The sequence below is a fragment of the Drosophila pseudoobscura genome, chromosome 2 (genome assembly GCF_009870125.1).
Source record: "Drosophila pseudoobscura strain MV-25-SWS-2005 chromosome 2, UCI_Dpse_MV25, whole genome shotgun sequence".
Classification (NCBI taxonomy): domain Eukaryota; kingdom Metazoa; phylum Arthropoda; class Insecta; order Diptera; family Drosophilidae; genus Drosophila; species Drosophila pseudoobscura.
Window position 1 is genome coordinate 21,043,025 of NC_046679.1, and position 16,552 is coordinate 21,059,576.

At 46.5% G+C, this 16,552-nt stretch overlaps 5 protein-coding genes, 1 long non-coding RNA gene and 1 pseudogene across 7 annotated transcripts; 3 read left to right on the forward strand and 4 right to left on the reverse strand.

The window, feature by feature from the left end:
* Positions 1-181: 181 nt before the first annotated feature.
* LOC26532090 (60S acidic ribosomal protein P0-like) lies at positions 182-1,924 on the forward strand (annotated as a pseudogene).
* Positions 1,605-6,772, reverse strand: gzl (godzilla E3 ubiquitin protein ligase). The gene is made up of 8 exons (XM_001359203.5): positions 6,420-6,772; positions 4,378-4,702; positions 4,035-4,302; positions 3,754-3,947; positions 3,481-3,676; positions 3,038-3,412; positions 2,823-2,973; positions 1,605-2,754 (listed from the first exon to the last, which is right to left on the reverse strand). The coding sequence occupies exons 2-8, from the start codon at positions 4,489-4,491 to the stop codon at positions 2,400-2,402; spliced, it is 1,653 nt and encodes a 550-aa protein (XP_001359240.5). The 5' UTR covers positions 4,492-4,702; positions 6,420-6,772; the 3' UTR covers positions 1,605-2,399.
* On the forward strand, positions 4,703-5,300 carry LOC117185661 (uncharacterized). Its single transcript, XR_004471132.1, has 2 exons — positions 4,703-4,813; positions 4,879-5,300. It is a non-coding gene; the product is annotated as an uncharacterized lncRNA (long non-coding RNA).
* Positions 6,773-6,867: 95 nt separating the features above from the next.
* On the reverse strand, positions 6,868-8,984 carry TfIIFalpha (transcription factor IIFalpha). Its single transcript, XM_002137663.3, has 4 exons — positions 8,850-8,984; positions 7,870-8,783; positions 7,212-7,802; positions 6,868-7,151 (listed from the first exon to the last, which is right to left on the reverse strand). Exons 1-4 carry the CDS (start codon positions 8,871-8,873, stop codon positions 6,950-6,952), a joined length of 1,731 nt encoding a protein of 576 aa, XP_002137699.2. The 5' UTR covers positions 8,874-8,984; the 3' UTR covers positions 6,868-6,949.
* A 97-nt stretch (positions 8,985-9,081) lies between these two features.
* LOC4802296 (uncharacterized) lies at positions 9,082-10,854 on the forward strand. The gene is made up of 2 exons (XM_001359204.5): positions 9,082-9,243; positions 9,299-10,854. The coding sequence occupies exons 1-2, from the start codon at positions 9,109-9,111 to the stop codon at positions 10,742-10,744; spliced, it is 1,581 nt and encodes a 526-aa protein (XP_001359241.3). The 5' UTR covers positions 9,082-9,108; the 3' UTR covers positions 10,745-10,854.
* On the reverse strand, positions 10,816-14,344 carry LOC6897556 (retinitis pigmentosa 1-like 1 protein). 2 transcript variants are annotated; one of them, XM_033385928.1, is made up of 5 exons: positions 14,158-14,344; positions 13,668-14,062; positions 12,877-13,608; positions 12,737-12,789; positions 10,816-11,901 (listed from the first exon to the last, which is right to left on the reverse strand). In XM_033385928.1, exons 1-5 carry the CDS (start codon positions 14,326-14,328, stop codon positions 10,931-10,933), a joined length of 2,322 nt encoding a protein of 773 aa, XP_033241819.1. In that variant the 5' UTR covers positions 14,329-14,344; the 3' UTR covers positions 10,816-10,930. The 2 variants fall into 2 exon arrangements, with proteins under 2 accessions (XP_033241819.1, XP_033241818.1); XM_033385927.1 differs by having other exon boundaries at positions 10,816-11,904.
* Positions 14,345-14,398: 54 nt separating this feature from the next.
* Positions 14,399-16,531, reverse strand: LOC4802298 (HEAT repeat-containing protein 3). Its single transcript, XM_001359205.6, has 2 exons — positions 16,404-16,531; positions 14,399-16,315 (listed from the first exon to the last, which is right to left on the reverse strand). The coding sequence occupies exon 2, from the start codon at positions 16,301-16,303 to the stop codon at positions 14,420-14,422; it is 1,884 nt and encodes a 627-aa protein (XP_001359242.6). The 5' UTR covers positions 16,304-16,315; positions 16,404-16,531; the 3' UTR covers positions 14,399-14,419.
* Positions 16,532-16,552: the final 21 nt, after the last annotated feature.

Below are 16,552 nucleotides of genomic sequence, written 5' to 3' on the forward strand. Positions count from 1 at the left end.
TTACTTCGTATTTATTTATCCCTCACACCCACAACCCAACCACAAAATGTACGTAAATGGTGGCCTAAAAACACACACACATCTATATATGGCATATACGTAGATATATAGCAATTTCCAATATATAAATACCCTACACGTACATTCGGAACAGCAGCTGCAGTGATTCCCAGGCCCTTGGATTGGATCAACACCAAACACACAGAAAATACAATGAATCCTCCTTCTACACAAAAAAATGCCGACTATAATTAAAGTTGAAAGAACATGCGTAAGAATCCAAAATGAGTTGTCTATTACTGCCGCTCGCGTGTTGTGTTGGAAAACAATCGTGTAATTAGGTGTAATTAGGGATGGTTAATGTGGGATTAAAGAAGTGCTACCCAGCAGGGCAGCAGGGAGGCTTGGGGTGCCTGGGTAAAAGGGTTTATGGACACCAATAAACTCGGGTGGATTCGAAACCCCATTGAAGTTTAGCAACACGTCGCATATCTCGAATCTAGATGGCATATGGGATGAAGTGCTGGCTAAACAAGGCATTATCTCATCATGGAAACTAATCGGAAGTGGAGGAAGAATCTCAATAACAGAGGAATACAGATACTGGCACCTTTTAGACACATATGTTGTACCCTTCATCGGAGGTTAGCAAACAGCTTGAAGGACTGAGGTTTACTGCATATTCTACTTCTAAGGAGTATTTTTTACAAGCATTAAACAGAACTGAAGAATATATATGCAAAAACGATTTCGTATAGAATCACTTATTATTTCCTGAAGTAAAATGAGTTCTGCTCCTAAATCTGTAGCCAAGAAGGCTCCAAAAGCAAGAACACCATGATGCCATGATGAATACCCAGCTGGAGAAGCTGCTACCCCACATCAAGGGCAATGTTGGCTTTGTTTTCACCGAGAGTGATTTGGACGAGGTCCGCGACAAGTTGCTTGCAAGTTGCACTCCCCTGAACGTCATCATCCCAGCACAGAACACTGGCCTGGGACCCGAGAAGACCAGTTTCTTCCAGGCTCTGTCCATCCCGAGCAAAGGGTAAAATTGAAATCATCAACGATGTGCCCATCCTTGAAGTGAACAGAGTGCTGCTCCTAAATTTCTAGCCATGAAGTCTCAAAAAGCTGCGGCCTCATTTAAACAGCCGCTTAGAACCAATTGGACCTCATTTCACACCTCAACTACAGTCCAAAGACCAGGACTCTTCTAATTTCTATTAGAGCCCCCTTGAAACTCTTTAAGCCCTCCATTTATCTGTTAATAACCCTGATCTGGTGAGCAAAACAATTCCAGATCATGTGTATTTTTTATATCCATTACGTTTATTTTTTGTTTGAATGTAAATTAAATTTAAATTACACTGCCACAGCATTTCTAAATATACTTTATATATTTTGGTTGGTTTTTTCGAATGCATCTATGCCTTAATTGAATTTCGTTTTATCTTCAGTTTCATATAATAGGGTTTCTTTTTGGGTTAAAATAATCACAAACACTTGGTTTTTTTTTTGTTCTACTTTCAGTGGATTTTGTGGCAACTTGAAATATAATTTTATCATATTTTTAAAAGGGAGAAGAAACGTACATTCATTCATATATTGTATATGTTTTATTGTGTTGTGTTTTTCACTACTCTTCTGCGGAAATCAATTGCAACATTTTGGAGGTGTTTTAGTTTAAATATTGTTTCTTTTATAGTAAACTTAAAATTAGTTAAATCGAGAATAATATACAATGTTCAGGCCCATATAATGCCACATCAATCATTCATTAATCAAATTTTGTTTGCTTTAATTTCATTTGTTTTTGTTTTGTTTGTTTTTGTGTGTGTGTTTGTTTCAAATTAAAAATACAAACTAATTCCATGAATCACTCTGTTGCACGTGTTTGGGGTTTGTTTGACTAAAGAAAAAACATAAAAAATAATTAATCCGAAATCAAAATCAGTAAAATAAAAAACAATTTTAAATCTTAAATGTGGTATTTTTTGCGTTTTGTTTTGGTAAATTTTGTAGGCGGGTGATTCTTCTGTGGTTCTGTGCCAATCGTGCGATTAGGTTTGTAAAATGTATATAAAATAAATCACAATTTTTATACGCATATATATGTACGTGTGTGTGTGTGTGTGTATTGTGTGTGCCTGTGTATTTTGTGGGCGTGACGGACTTACAGGCCAGCACAAGATCTGGGGGGGGCCTACATATTTATTAATATTTAATAATAAACATTCGTTAATTGTTTAAAACAAAGCAGCTGGCAGCCACACAGCTCTCTCTCTCCTTCTCTCTCTTTGATTCTCTCCTGAAAGCGAACCCAAACGAAAAATAATTCTTGATTAGAAAACAAAAAGTGTTATTCTTTGGGAATCGATGACGACTAAGGGGGAATCTCATATGAGAAACTGACGATCGGCAGCACTGTGTGGCAATGCGGCCACGCCTATGCCGCCCTGCGTGGGCGTCTGCAGGAACGCCGAATCATTGGCGGCCGCTGGCGTATTGATTGCTATAGGTTCGTAGATGGAGCGATGCGGTGGCATATCGTCGTCATCCTTGAACGAGCCGCTTAAATTCGGATTAAGGATGTTATTCGAAGCGGGCGTGGCAACGGCAATTGTCCCCGTTGTTGATGTCATTGCAGTCGTTGCAGGCAGCCCCATCACGGCACTAGTTCCAGACTCTACGTGCTCCAGATATGGAGGTGCTGCCACACTAATCGCAGTCGCCGGACGACGAAACAGGAAGCTGCCAAAATGCATTCAGAATTAGCGTCCAGACACACAAAAAGAAATACAATGAAAAATAGGCATTACCCAAAGCTGATGCGCGACCAAATCGAGGGACGTGCTTCGTTCAACTGTCGAGCGAGATGTGCGGGTAGATTTGGTGCACGATCGAATGGATTCATGCGCTCATGAGTGGACGACGATGAGGTGGCCGGAAGTGAGGCAGAGTCCAGCAGGGCTGTTCCCAAAAACAAAGAGAATTTACTAAATGATTCAATCAATCAGCAGAGCCGCAAGCGCACCATTCTCATCATCCGAGCTTTGAGTCTCCTGCTCCTCAAATGGATTCCGACCAGCATCAGCACGTCGAAAGGTGCCGTGGCGTGTGGTGCCTCCAGCAGCAGCAGCAGCAGCAGCTGTTGCCACACTTGAGCTACTGCCAGCCGCTGCTGCACTGGCAGCGGATGAGGTGGACCCTTGACCACCCTGCCTGCCACCGTTTGGCTGCTGTTGCAGCAGCGGCGTTGTATCATCATCCGTGTCCGTGACACTATCCAACGAAGGCTGTCGATTCCGACTTGCACGCGTCTCGCCTTTCGTAAAAACCTTGCGCTTGCAAATGGGACAAACGCGACGATTTTCGGTCAGCCAGGGATCAATGCAATGTGTATGATAGGCTGCAAGATAAAGATATACGTATAAATATATATGTATTATCTACTGGATTACAGCGATCTTCGCTTACGATGTGAGCATGGTAGCACACGCAGCTTGTCATCCTCAACGAATTCATCCAGACAGATCACACAGGTATCATATTTATTGTTCGTATTGTTCTTTGTGTAGCGCCGCACAGGCAACTTCTTCAGCATGCTCTTGGGCAGTCGATGGCGACGCAGGCGACGCTGTTCGCGTATGCATTTATATATCATATAGATGACCTAAAGGACGAAAAACAAACCATGAATGAGATGTAAATAGGGACATGTGAATCAATCAAAGATTGAATCGCCCCTACCATGATGAGAAAGCAGAGGCCAATCAATATGGAGAAGGGCAATATCAATTGTGTGTTGATATTGAAGGGCAGCTCATCGTTGATGATTAGCACCACTTCGGGCGTGAAATATGTGGCCAGCGCCTTACCCGTTGTGTGGCCCACGAAGACGGAGGGTATGTGTATGCCCGACTGATTATCGGCGGACATTTGCTCTGCAAATTGGAGACATAATTAGTAAGACAATCGGCAGGGAAGTCACTTGATTGCGGCGGGTATGCGCTGGTGCCGGAGCTGCTTACCCAAGTCATCCCCTTCATTATTGTAGACAATCACAGCTGAGTAGCTTGCATTCTGTGCCATACGCACCTTCGTCTCAAAGGTGCACCCACCGCCGCGTGATATCAGTGCCACAAATTTGGCCGCTGATGGATAAAGCAAATGCGGTGGCCTGCTCAGCGTATCACAACCATAGGAATGGGGCATGGCAGGCACCACATACACCTTGAGACCATTCGGCGGCAGTAGAGGACCAAATTGTGCTGGCAAATCATTGAATTCTTCGATCAACTGCCAAAAGAAATATCAACAAATGAGTATTGGTTGTTGTGTCAAAGGAAATACACATGTATATAGAATACTTGCCTGATTTGAGATGCGTCTGTAGACGAGCACATGTCCACTGACCACAGCCGCTTCATGGCAGACCAGACACAGACCCAACAGGGCCAGTACGTGGCAGCTCTTTCTTGTGGTCATGATGCTGCTACTGCTGCTGCCTGCCGGCCTGCAACTTGTGGTTTTTCGTCGAAATATTATTCCTTCTACACTGATGTTATTGCTGTTGCCCCTCGTTGTTTCCACTGCTGTTGCTCCTGCTGCTGCTGCTGCTGCTTTGTGCTGTCGTCACCATTCGCACTATTCGCATCTCTCATCTGTTTGCCACAGCCTGGTGTTCTTTTTTTTAGGACTGCAATTGTAAAAGAAACAGAGTTTATAATGCCAGCTCAAGTCAAAGGCAAACAAACAGCTCAGCTGATAAGATAAACGGCTTGTGATCGTTATTTTTATATTTTTTCGTGTACGAGTATGAGTATGCGTATTGATTATTCCACAAAAAGTATACTTTTGGTCTCCCCATTACAGCTGTTGCCCGAAACCGGAGACGGAGACGGAGACAGAAACAGAGACCCATGAAAATGCATTTTCAAAACTTATGTAAGCAATCAGCGCATTTCGCTGACGTCGCAACGAAACTGTCTGCGGCTATGCTTTGGCCCGTGATTGAGCTCAATTTGCCATCAATTGAAGCGGCATAGATTTTAGAAACTTCTCCGATAAATAGCCCGCCGAATCTGTGTCACGAATGGGGGCTCTTCAGCCGGCTTAAGCCCTAGGGAATGATGAATCACAGCCCAAAGTTTCAGAGACTTCCAGAATGCAATCACACAAATGTGGAAATTTTTCACCAAAAAATGTCCAAAGTAGAGTTTTTAGCATGTACCGCAAATATGTCACTAATAATAAGTCTTAAATGTATAATTAAATAAGGGAAAACGTCACAGGCATTAGCACATCGTCGTGTATAGAAATGTGGCTACAAAAGAAGACAGAGAAACAGCAGCAGCAGCAGAAACATTAATGAGAACGTGACTTTTATTGGATGAACAAATAATAAATAAATAAATACTCGATTGGACAGAGACAGCCAGGGGCTCTAGGAGAGAGGGTTTTGTAATTCAAACGGAGAAACGCGTGGATGCGATAAGATTTCGAAGGGAGATCCATTTCTAATTGCAACACCCGCGAGTTGGTTGTGTGTGTGTGTGTGTGTGTGTGTGTGTGTGTGTGTGGCAGCGAGGTAATTGTTGATTTATTGTAAACAAATCGAAGTTGAGATTGTTTTGCGGAACAGCTGTATTGCCTGGCAGCTTAAACAAACAGCTGATTCTTGATTTTAATCGGAAATTTGTTGTTTAGAAGTGAATTAAGTACACAATGGATACATTTCCATATAATGTAAGCAAAGAAGCGATTCTAGACTGGAGTTCTTTCTAGTATTCCAGTTTCCATTTTATGCAAAACAAACTAAGTTCCTAGAATACCCTCATTGGCATTGGAACCGTTTCCCAGGTGGAGGGAGATTCTTATCAAGGCTGCCAGGACCGTCTTTTTCCTTATTAATGATAGCGGGCAAGGCTTTTTCGTTACAGCTTATTTTTTGCATTAATCCGCTTCCACTGAAGGCTGTCACACACGCGTTACCCACCCCACCTACGCACACACACACACACATACACACGCATGGGTGGCAATACCTTGAACTTTACAAGGCGTACATCGCACGAAACAACGCGAATTCAAGGTTTTGCTTTACATACCAATACACTTGTAATATCTGTATTTGTACCTGTAGTGAAAAAGGGACAACAGGTGTAAAGGGTTGAAGCGACCATCAAAAGCCATCACCGACTAAAACACTACATTTTTACCAACAAATTAATGCACTGGCTTTTGTTATGCTTTTTTTTGTTAGGCGTATCTCTCTCCGTCCGCATATGTGTGGGTGGGTGGTGCTTTCATGTGTGTATGTGTGTTGCTGCTTAATTAACACCACAACAAAGCAGCTGAGCTGATTTCCTGTCTTATTTGGCCTTTTATTCACGTACACCCCATTGAGAACTCACTCGGTTATTGTTTATTTCAGGAATTCTGTTGATTTTGGCTGCTACTGTTTTGCTGCTTGAGGGTTTATTTCTGCAACCGATTTTTTTCTCTCTCAGCACTCGCTCGCCTTTTCGCCAGCACTCGTCGCCATCGCAAAACAATTGCGTTCTATTTTGCTGCTATTCTAGGACACTGCACGATATCTATGCGTCGGTAATATTCAACAGGGACACTGGCGCAGATCGTTATTGAGCATGGCAGTCGAGAAATCAGGATTTGACTTGGTAATTATTGGATATTTATTTTTTTTTTACATTCCCCCACACGGACTTGTGCTTCGCGATAACCGTTAGAGATGACTGTTGAAACCATCGGTTGGACTATCGATGTTTTGGTGCGTCGATGTTATCGCTTCTACCAACCAGGGGTAAATAAAATAATAAATAAAAACAACTTCAAATTCTTCAAGATGTGGCCCTATCTTAGGGCAATTTGAGCTTAAATTTAATGAACGTGAAGTGTAAAAATCTTACAATCACATGTCTACAGCCTATTTAATCCACAAATACATCTTTCCTTGGATGGTGTGCTTCACGGGATTGATTTTCTTCAATATTTTTGTCATAGTCTCCACAAGGCGATCGCTCGAGACGCCAGTCTTTTTGTTCTTGAACTTGGTCAGCAGCTCGGTGGCAGTCAACGGCTTACGCTTGAGATACCGCCGCACTGCCTCCTCGGTTATGCCATAGTCCCTGAAAAAGAAACATGGTTAGGAAAACTGTATTTAAAGGGGATTTAAAGGTTGAACTTACTCCACTTTGCTTCCAGAAAAGGATGTGGGCAGCGAAGTGCTGATTTCGTTTTTGGTCCGCTTGGCCGGCGTGCTGGTTGGACTGTTACTGGTGTCCGAGCCAGTGAGATCGCTGGGCAGGCTGTTCATCTTGCGTTTGTTGACATCGTTGTTCGCTGGCGTGGGCGTGGAAGAGCGCGATTTGTTGACATTGCTGCTGGTTGATGGCTTGTTGTTGGTGGCACTCTCCTTTTCCTTTTCCTTCTCCTTTTCTTTGTCCTTGGGGACGACCTTCTTTTTGGGTGGCCCATTGCTGAGATCATCCTCGGAGTCTGTGCTGTCCGTACTGAAGTCCGTGGAGGAGTCGCCACCGCTGCCGTTTGCCTTCGCCTTCTTGTCATCCTTCGAGGGTTTCTTCTTCTTCTTGTCCTTAGAGGCTTCGTCTTTGTTCTTTTCCTTCTTCTTTTTCTCACCATCCGCCTCATCCTTGTCCGACTCATCCGACTTCTTCTCGTCCTCATCTTCCTCGTCCGATGTAAGCAGCTTCCGTAGAGCATCCTCCTCTGCAACGCCCTTCATGTCCTTGTCCAGCTTGGATTCGGGATCGGGTTCACTGTGGGCAGCAACAAGTGTGTCAACAAGTGGGAATCAGATAAAAGATAATGACGAGATAGACATACTCTTCACTGGACTCGGTGTCGTAGTCCATTTCACGACCCTCTTCATCGCCATCGTCCGACTCCTCGAACGCCTCGTCGTCCACATCGCGCTTTTTCTTCTTTTTGTCGGCGCCCTTTTTGCCCTTGCCCCCCTTGGACTTGCTGCCATCGTCGCTGTCCTCCTGCTCCTTTTTCTTCTTCTCCTCCTCGTCTTCCGAGTCGGACTCGTCCTCGGAATCGATCCACTCGTCCATGTCGGTGATTTTTAGCTCTTTGGACTTTTTGGTCGCTGCCTTAAGTAGTTTTGCCTCCTCCGGATCCTGCTCCTCCTCCTCGTCGCCACGCAAACGCTTGCGCAACATAAGCGAGAAGTAGTTCATGACCTTCTTTCGACGACCGAACTCCTGCTCCGCCTCCTCCGCCGATAGAGATTTGTATCTCTGAATGGGTTGGAAATTGTACCACTCGTTCAGGGGATACGCCTCGATGGCACCATCCGGGGCATGGGTGAACACATAGAATGCTGCATTCTCACCCACACCGCCCTCCCGAATGCCCTTGAACTTTTTCCCCATCTTGCCACCGACTTTCAATATCCAGGGCTGTGCTTCCGGCCTGTACTTGCGCGCTATGATCCCAAACTTCTTGCGGCGTGCCTCCTCTCGCTGATCTCGATTGTACTCGGAGCCGGCCCCAAACTTGGGCTGATCCTCGTCCATCCCTCGAAACTCCTTCATATTGTTTTCCCTCTCCAGTTTCACATTTCGCCATTGGGCGAAATCCACATTCAGTGTGGCATTGAAACGCATAACATGATGCTTCTTTCGCATCTTGGGCACCCGGATCTTAAACTCCTGGACATTCGAGGAGGATGCTGACGCCGTTGCTGCAGACGTGGAGCTGTTGCTGCTGCTGCCGCTGGCGGCGGCGCTTGGCTGCTCATGAAAGTAGTAGTGGGTGTAGTAGAAAACTTAACCAAAAACAAGACAAGTGCTGCTTACTGTGGACTTTGATGCACTCGACATAATTTTTATTCAATTTGATCCTACTACTAATACTTTAAGCTTACAATTTAAAAATGGTGTGTTTTTACTAAAAATTTATTCATTGCAGAACTAGCGATGTGAGGATGGCAGTGATGCATTCCGATAGCCACCAAGTGTATCGAAATCGACCTATCGCTTTCATTTGATGGATGCGATGTCAATTTTGTGCGTCTAAAAGTTGTTTTGATTGAATTTCAAGAAATTTGATTCAAAAATGTCGCGAAATATGATGCTGACGGACGAACAAAGCAGATTGAATGCTCGCCTGGAGGCGCACATGGTGTACATATGCCCTGAGTGTGGAAAGGCCTTCCGGACACAGGCCGAGTGGCGTCAGCATCTAAATACAGTGAGTAATGCGGTCCCGTCCCTCCTGGTAGCTAAAATCCATTCTTCCTTTGCAGAAACACGACTATCTGAAGAAGACATTTTCGGACTTTAACTTTATCGAAATCGATGAGCGTTTCCATGAGTGCCAGATCTGCTTTAAGTGGGTGGAAAATGCACATAAGACAATCGCTCTGCTGCAGTACCATTATTTCATGCACTTGGACCACAGCGAAACATATCGCTGTGTGCACTGCCGCATGGCATACACCAGGAGACGGGCACTCAATGGCCATCTGTTGGACACGCACATTCGGGAGATTGAAAAGTACGAAGCGAAGCTGCGACAAATGAAAAGGAATCCGAACCCCAACGCATCTGCCACGACAACGGTTGCGGGACGACTGCTACCGAAACGTCGCGGTCGTCCGCCAGGGACAGTGGGCGCCAGACGTAGGGATCTGCTACAAAAGGCCCTAATGGACATTGATTTGCAGGCAGAGGAGGATAAATCCTCCCCAAACAAGCCGAATGTGAGTGAAGTAAACCTGGACAGATGCCTGACGGCGTACGAGGATATTGTGCGCAAGGAGGAGGAACAGACTCCCAAGGATGAGGCCGATTTGGATGCCCTTTGCCAGGAGTTTTTCGATGATCCCGAAGCCGCCGAAGCAGAAGGGGATGCGGAGAACAAAGAGATGGTCATCATTGAGATCGATGCTCTTGGCAAGGATGAAGTGGCGCAGCTACAGAAGGAAATGAAGACAGATCCAGAGAATTCCGCGGGCGCTGTTGGTGCAAACAGCGTCAAACGGCGACGCATTTCCGCCAGCCCAAATCGAGAATCCGATACGGAAATCTCCACCAGCGGACTTATGAAACTCTTAACCTTTTTATGTCCGAAATGCGGCAAGGAGGTCAACTCCATGGATGTGTGGCGGGAGCATGTGTTCGAGAAGCACGACTTTGAGCATTACATTGAGAATAGCTTCAAGATCCTGGAGGTTGGACGCAAGAGCATGTGTCTGCAGTGCCACGAGATCCAGCCCACCACCAAGAGATCCGAGCTGCAGAAACATTGCTTCAAGCATCTGCCCTATCGATCATATCTCAAGTGCACCCTTTGCAATCGCACCAAGACCAGTATGTCCAAAATGTTCAATCACGTACGGTACAATCACCAGTCGGAGCTGCAGCGCAAGAACAAGACACAGCTGCTCATCAAGACAGAGCCCAAATGGATCAGTCCCAACCACAATCGGCATTCGGTCAAGAGAGAAAACGAGAAAGAAGGCTCTGACGATGAGGAGTGCTACACCTGCAACCACTGCCACAAGTCGTACAAGACCCAATGGCGCTACCACCGACATCTGGCCACGTGTACAAGAGAAAGCAGCGGCAGTGGCAGTGTGCGCCCTGCTACCCCCATACAAGCGGGCGTTGATGCCCTGATGAGTCATTTGCGTGAGGGACGAATGCGCATGAATGATATTTGGAAAACGATGCAATTACAGAAGTTATAGATAGTCCTGAATCGTAGTGAATTCAAAAAATGTATGTGTAGTAACGAGTATAAAAAAGAAAAACAAACATACAAGATTTATGCAGTGGAGCGCATATCATTTCCATTTAATTCAACATTGATTTATTTATGAAAAAGGATATTCTCTAGGCTCTGGAACATCTGCATTTATTCAGCATTCAACCATTCAGCCCACAACAATCCAACGGGCATCGGCCTTGGATCTGGAACGTTGACGACCACGACCACGACGACGACGACGCCGCGGCCCCTTTTGTTTTCTACCACGTTTCATGACTTTGTTCGCTCTTCCTGTTCTGTACCAGTTCCACCTCCTCCGACGTATCCGTCGGGCTCTGTTGATTAAACGCTTGTCTTTTGGACTTCTAAAGTTAGTTCTATGACCCTCGACTTTGTTGCTATTGTACTCCACCTCATGGTTCGTGGTAACGATCGTGACCTTGCCTTCCTTGTTGAGCATATTAGCCCTTTTTATCATGGCCAGAAAGCGAGCGAACTTCCTTAGAATCCGAGATTTATCCTCTGCCGCCTGCTGTTCTTCATGTTTCTGATTTTTTTTTTCATCTGGTAATTCTCTTCGTCGATGGGAGGTGTCTACATCATCTTCTTCTGATTCATCAGAATATGATCCTGGCGATTCTACCCAATCTTCACCTGAAGATGATGATTCTCCTTCAGTTTCTGCAGCAATACCAGCTCCTCCTGATGCTCCTCCATCTACTGCTGCTGCAGTGGTCTCTCCATCTGCTGCTGGTGCTGCTGCATTGGCCTCTCCATCAGCCGATGCTGGTGCATTGTCCTCTCCATCAGCCGATGCTGGTGCATTGGCCTCTCCATCAGCCGATGCTGGTGCATTGGCCTCTCCATCAGCTTCTGGTGCTGCATTGGTCTCCCCATCTGCTGCTGCAGTAGTCTTATCTGCTGCTTGTGCTGAAGTGGTCTCCCCATCTGCTCCTGGTGCTGCTGCACTGGCCTCCCCATCTGCTCCTAGTGCTGCTGCAGTGGTCTCCCCATCTGCTGCTGCTGCTGCAGTGGTCTCTCCATCTGCTGCTGGTGCTGCTGCATTGGTCTCCCCATCTGCAGCTGCTGATGCTGCAGTGGTCTCTCCGCCTTCTCCAGTTGCTGCTTCACCGCCACCTGCTGAAGATGGATGGTGCAAATGTATAAATATATATCTGTATATCGAAGTTTAAACAACAGAAAACTGAGTGCAAATAATTTGCAGTTTCGAAATTAAATTTGCCACAAATTATATTTAAGGCATAATGGAACAATATCAATTAAGATGAAATCGGAAATGCAAATGGCAAAAATAATATTTTAGCCTCCATCCAAAAAGGACAGTCTTAAGACATAAAGCCATGCTCTGGTTTTCGGAAATTTGTACAATTAACATTTCGGATAAATTCGTACGAATTAAGAGATTTCTCTCCATGAGGCTAAACTCTCTATAAGTAAGAAGTATTTCGATATTTTCCCTGAATATTAATTCAGCACTCTTTCTCACTTCTCGGACTCCCGCCACAGAGACGCAAGATCAAGACGATGAGGCGAAGGATGAGGAGGATGATCGCAAGGAGCTGGTGGCCCACTCGCACTTGCTGAGCCACATGGGTAGCACCCATTTGAACGGGGACAGGGCCCAAGGTAATCGCCGTACACACGGAGACGAGCTCCAGGAGCTGAGCTCCCACATGCCCGTGCTAGTGATGGTATTCAGGGCCACCTGGAAGTCTGTGAAACTTCCGAAACTAGAAGAGCCTTTGCTACTGATTGCGAAAACGCAGTGCTCGAACTCAGTTTTTAGAGATTCGGTATCATTCGATTCTGACTGAAGGCAAGATTCGTAATGATTCGTAACCGATTAAAGGGGCAGGGAATGGGTATACCTGTGATTTTATAAGCACTGTGGATTCAGGCACTCTTTTGTATATGTACGAAATATACAAGGAATATATGTGGTTTCTCTTACCCTCAGTTGCTGTTCCACTTTCTGCTGCTCCTCCTGTAGCACCTTCTGCTGCCTCTTCTGCTGCTCCTTCTGCGGCGCCTTCTGTTGTTGCTCCTTCTGCGGCTCCTTCTGCTGCTCCTTCTGCGGCTCCTTCTGCTGGTCCTTCTGCTGCTCCTTCTGCTGCTCCTTCTGCGGCTCCTTCTGCTGGTCCTTCTGCTGCTGCACCTTCTCCGCCTACTCTTTGTGCTACTCCTTCTGCAGCTCCTTCTGCTGCTGCAGCTTCTCCTTCTCTGCGTTGGATTTTGCTTCTTCGTGCTAATCCTACTTTATGTCCGATTGTGGGCATCAATCTTAGTTGAGCCTTGGGTTTCTGGCGGAGTGGACTCTTACGCTTTTGAATCTTCGTGTTCTTGAGTGTTGGACTTGTACGCTTTTGAACGTTGAGTTTCTGGCGGAGTGGACTCTTACGTTTAAGAATTTTGCCAGATCTGCGACGTGCTACTGGCGCTACTTCTTCACCAGCAGCTGATGCTGCAGGATTTAATGTAGTAGTATACCATTGCAACCTTTCTGTCACATATTCTTCGATTCCTGGACTTTGGTTAGGGATCAAACGATTTAGCTCTCGCACATCGACTATGGTCGATACCCCATTCCTCATGTACACTTCATCGACAGAACAGAGATTCGTATAGACGGGGTTGTGGCCGGACTGGCAACCATCACCGGCCCGTTTGCTGCTGTTGTAAACGGGTTGACCCAGCACAGGGGCGAAGGCGTAGTTGCAAGTGAGAAAGGTCTGGAGCCAGCCGTTCTTGGTCTGTTGGACGATGGCACAGCCCACACGATTGCAATTGTCGACAACCATTTGAACAAAGTTCTCTCTCGGTTTTCTGCGGGGCGAGTTAGCGGGGAGTTAGCCCATGAGAATTGGCAACCAATCTTACCTTACCCAAAGTGCGGTCCAATGTAGTTCATGATGTCATCCATGGCGGTGACCTCGTGCTCACGATACCACAAGCCAATGGCATTGTAGATGATCTCAAGCAGCTCTCGATGCTTAGAGCTGAGGCCGCGATAGGCCACCGACTGGCCAACGGTGCTGTACACCAGGGTATTCCGGCACTTATCGAGATGGGGATCACACGTCTGCACATTGAAGCCGGCGAGGTAGGCCAGCTCCGGGTCCCAAGTCATGGTCGCCATTTTAGCAGCCGCCGTCAAGCCACTAAAGCCCCCTTGGGCCACCTTATCCCTCAGCTCATTAATACGATCTACAAGACTGTCCTGTAGCTTGCCTTCGATTGGTATTATGTCGGCATCCATCGAACATTTTTTGCCCAGTGTCTGTTCAGTGGTTCAAGATACACAGATGTATAATGCGTGGCACCTACGTGGCACCTAGGTCACCATTTCAAGAAATGGCTGTTTGGGATACTCACTCTCTCCCGTGCCTTACAGGCCACATGTGTCGTTCCCTCGGGACACAGTTTCTCATCGCAGTAGTTGTAGGCTCTGAAATCTACCCCCGTAGGACCGACGGCCAGTGCCAGTTCCATCAACAGGAGGAGGCACACCAGCCCCAGCGGCAACATTTTCCATCCAGATATCATTGCGCATTGAATGGAATACTACTGGCTTACCATATATTCCATTTAACGATTTGCCGATTTGCATGCCTGATTCGTTTGGTCAAAATTCATTTTATTGCTTACAATTTTTGTTTAAATAAAATACAAAGCGTGAAAAATTTGATTTTACAGTGTATATGGTGGGACGTCGCTCCTTAAGGTCACGTCGCTGTTGTCTGAACTTTGATTTGAACTGTTCCTCGAGGGTTTGGACACGCTCGCACATATTCAAATCGGCTATGATTTGCGGCCAATCGTCGTCAGCAAAGATGTCCATCAAGGCATCCAGTCCCTCGGACATGGCCCACAGATCTTCCTCCTGTGCGCAGGAATTCAGTAGGAACTGGACAATGCCTTTCACTAGGGCCTCCGACAAGAGGCAGCCCAGTGTGCCGAGCATGCGGTTCCAATTGACGCGTATATCCATAATTGTTGACTTTTGGGCACTCTCGATGATCATGTTTAGATCATTTTCGGTTATTTGACTGAAGAGATCCTTGCGCGTCTTCAGGAGCGTCAAGGCGGAACGCATTAGCGATGTTATGGCCTCCATTATCGTTGCTTCTTCCGTACCCTTGAAGGCCTGCTGTCCGAGGTGGAACCACATGTTGTAGATGTCATTGTGGCCACCCAGATCGTGCACCGACAGCACGTTGCACAGATTCTGCAGGCAAATCAGGTAGGAGACACGCATTTTCGATACCTTCTCGCGAATGCTCTCTTGCTGCGAGAGAAGCTTCTCCAGTGCGGTGTCGAGGGGTTGCGATTTTTGCCACAGTTTCTGCACCACATTGTTTTGTAGGATGGTTTCCACGAAATTCACAGGCAGAGCACCCGCATCATTGTCCGCCGACTGTTCGTTCATATCGAAATCGACGACACTTTCGGTCTCCGACTGATCCGAGTCCGAGCCCCAACCGGATTGATCGTCACTCGATCCGAGATTGGTGATTATTTCTGCCACCAGACGTTGGGCATCCAACAGATACTCCAGATTCTTGACAGCAGAATCCGCTTCACTTTGGGGTTTTGGCTGATTTTGGGTCTGTGCTTCGGACATTTCTTCCGTTTCCATGGAGATCTCCAGCACGGGTGCTTCGTTTTTACTCTTCAGGTCTTTGATTTCGTTTTTGCAGCCCATCAGCTGCGCCTGCGTGTCGATCGTCAGCAGTTTGTCCAGGCTGCCGAGTATCTCCCGCGTGTAGGCCGATGAACAGGCGGGCACATTACACAGAATCCCGGCTGCCAGAGCGCTTAGGTACAACAAACTGTGGCTTCCTTCCGTTACTTTCAGTAGTTCTGTCAGAATTGTGGCATTTGCCAGGAGGTTCCACGAGCTAGAGTTGTTTTCGGAGACCACCAGTACCAGCTGAGCCACGGAAATGGATATCTCCAGGCCAAACTTCTGGTAGTCCAGGCAGAGCAGCAGATTCCTTAGGAAATTCGACTGATTGAAGGCTTCTGTGGCTGTGGGAGAGCTCTCGCATAGATTCCGCAGCAAGTGTGTGGCCTGCAGAAAGATGTCGGCATGGAGCTCGGACTCGAAGCACACAGGTTTCGTCAGGTCGTAGCCAGCCACCAGCGACAGCAGGGCAGTCAATATATCATTGTCCACGAGGAAATCGCAGACCTCTGATCCAAACACGGATAGATTTCTCAGGGCACCGGCGGCGGCATCGCGAATTGCCATATCCTTGTCGCACAGCATGGGTGCAGCAATGCGGACCAAGTTACTTTGGCAGATTTCCTGAACCTTTTCCCTTCGCAGGGCGAGCACCGCGAACGAGTGCAGTCCATTCAGCTTTTCCTCCACATCCGGTCGTTGTAGATGCACACTGATCGCTTCAATGGGTCCGCAGCCCTCCTCCTCACTGTCAATGTCCTGGCCATTCAGGAGCGATGCATCCAGTCCTACTCCGGCGGGGGTGTGTGTCTTTATTTTCCGTATTTTCCCCATTGCAAACCGCGGCTGCACGTGTTAGAAAAACAATTCGGGTTTGAATGTGTGAGGGGTGGGGTCGTGTTACTACACGACGCTGGGCGATAGTTACACGAACCTGTTACTGTTGAGAAGGGTGTCCTAAATCGGCAATCACAGCTAAAGCAGAGATTGAACATTGTTAATATTATATTATACTGTACACACCATATTTGGCTAGGGCTGAGATTTAAAGTCTATTTGCTAATATTTCCTAAATTCAAATAG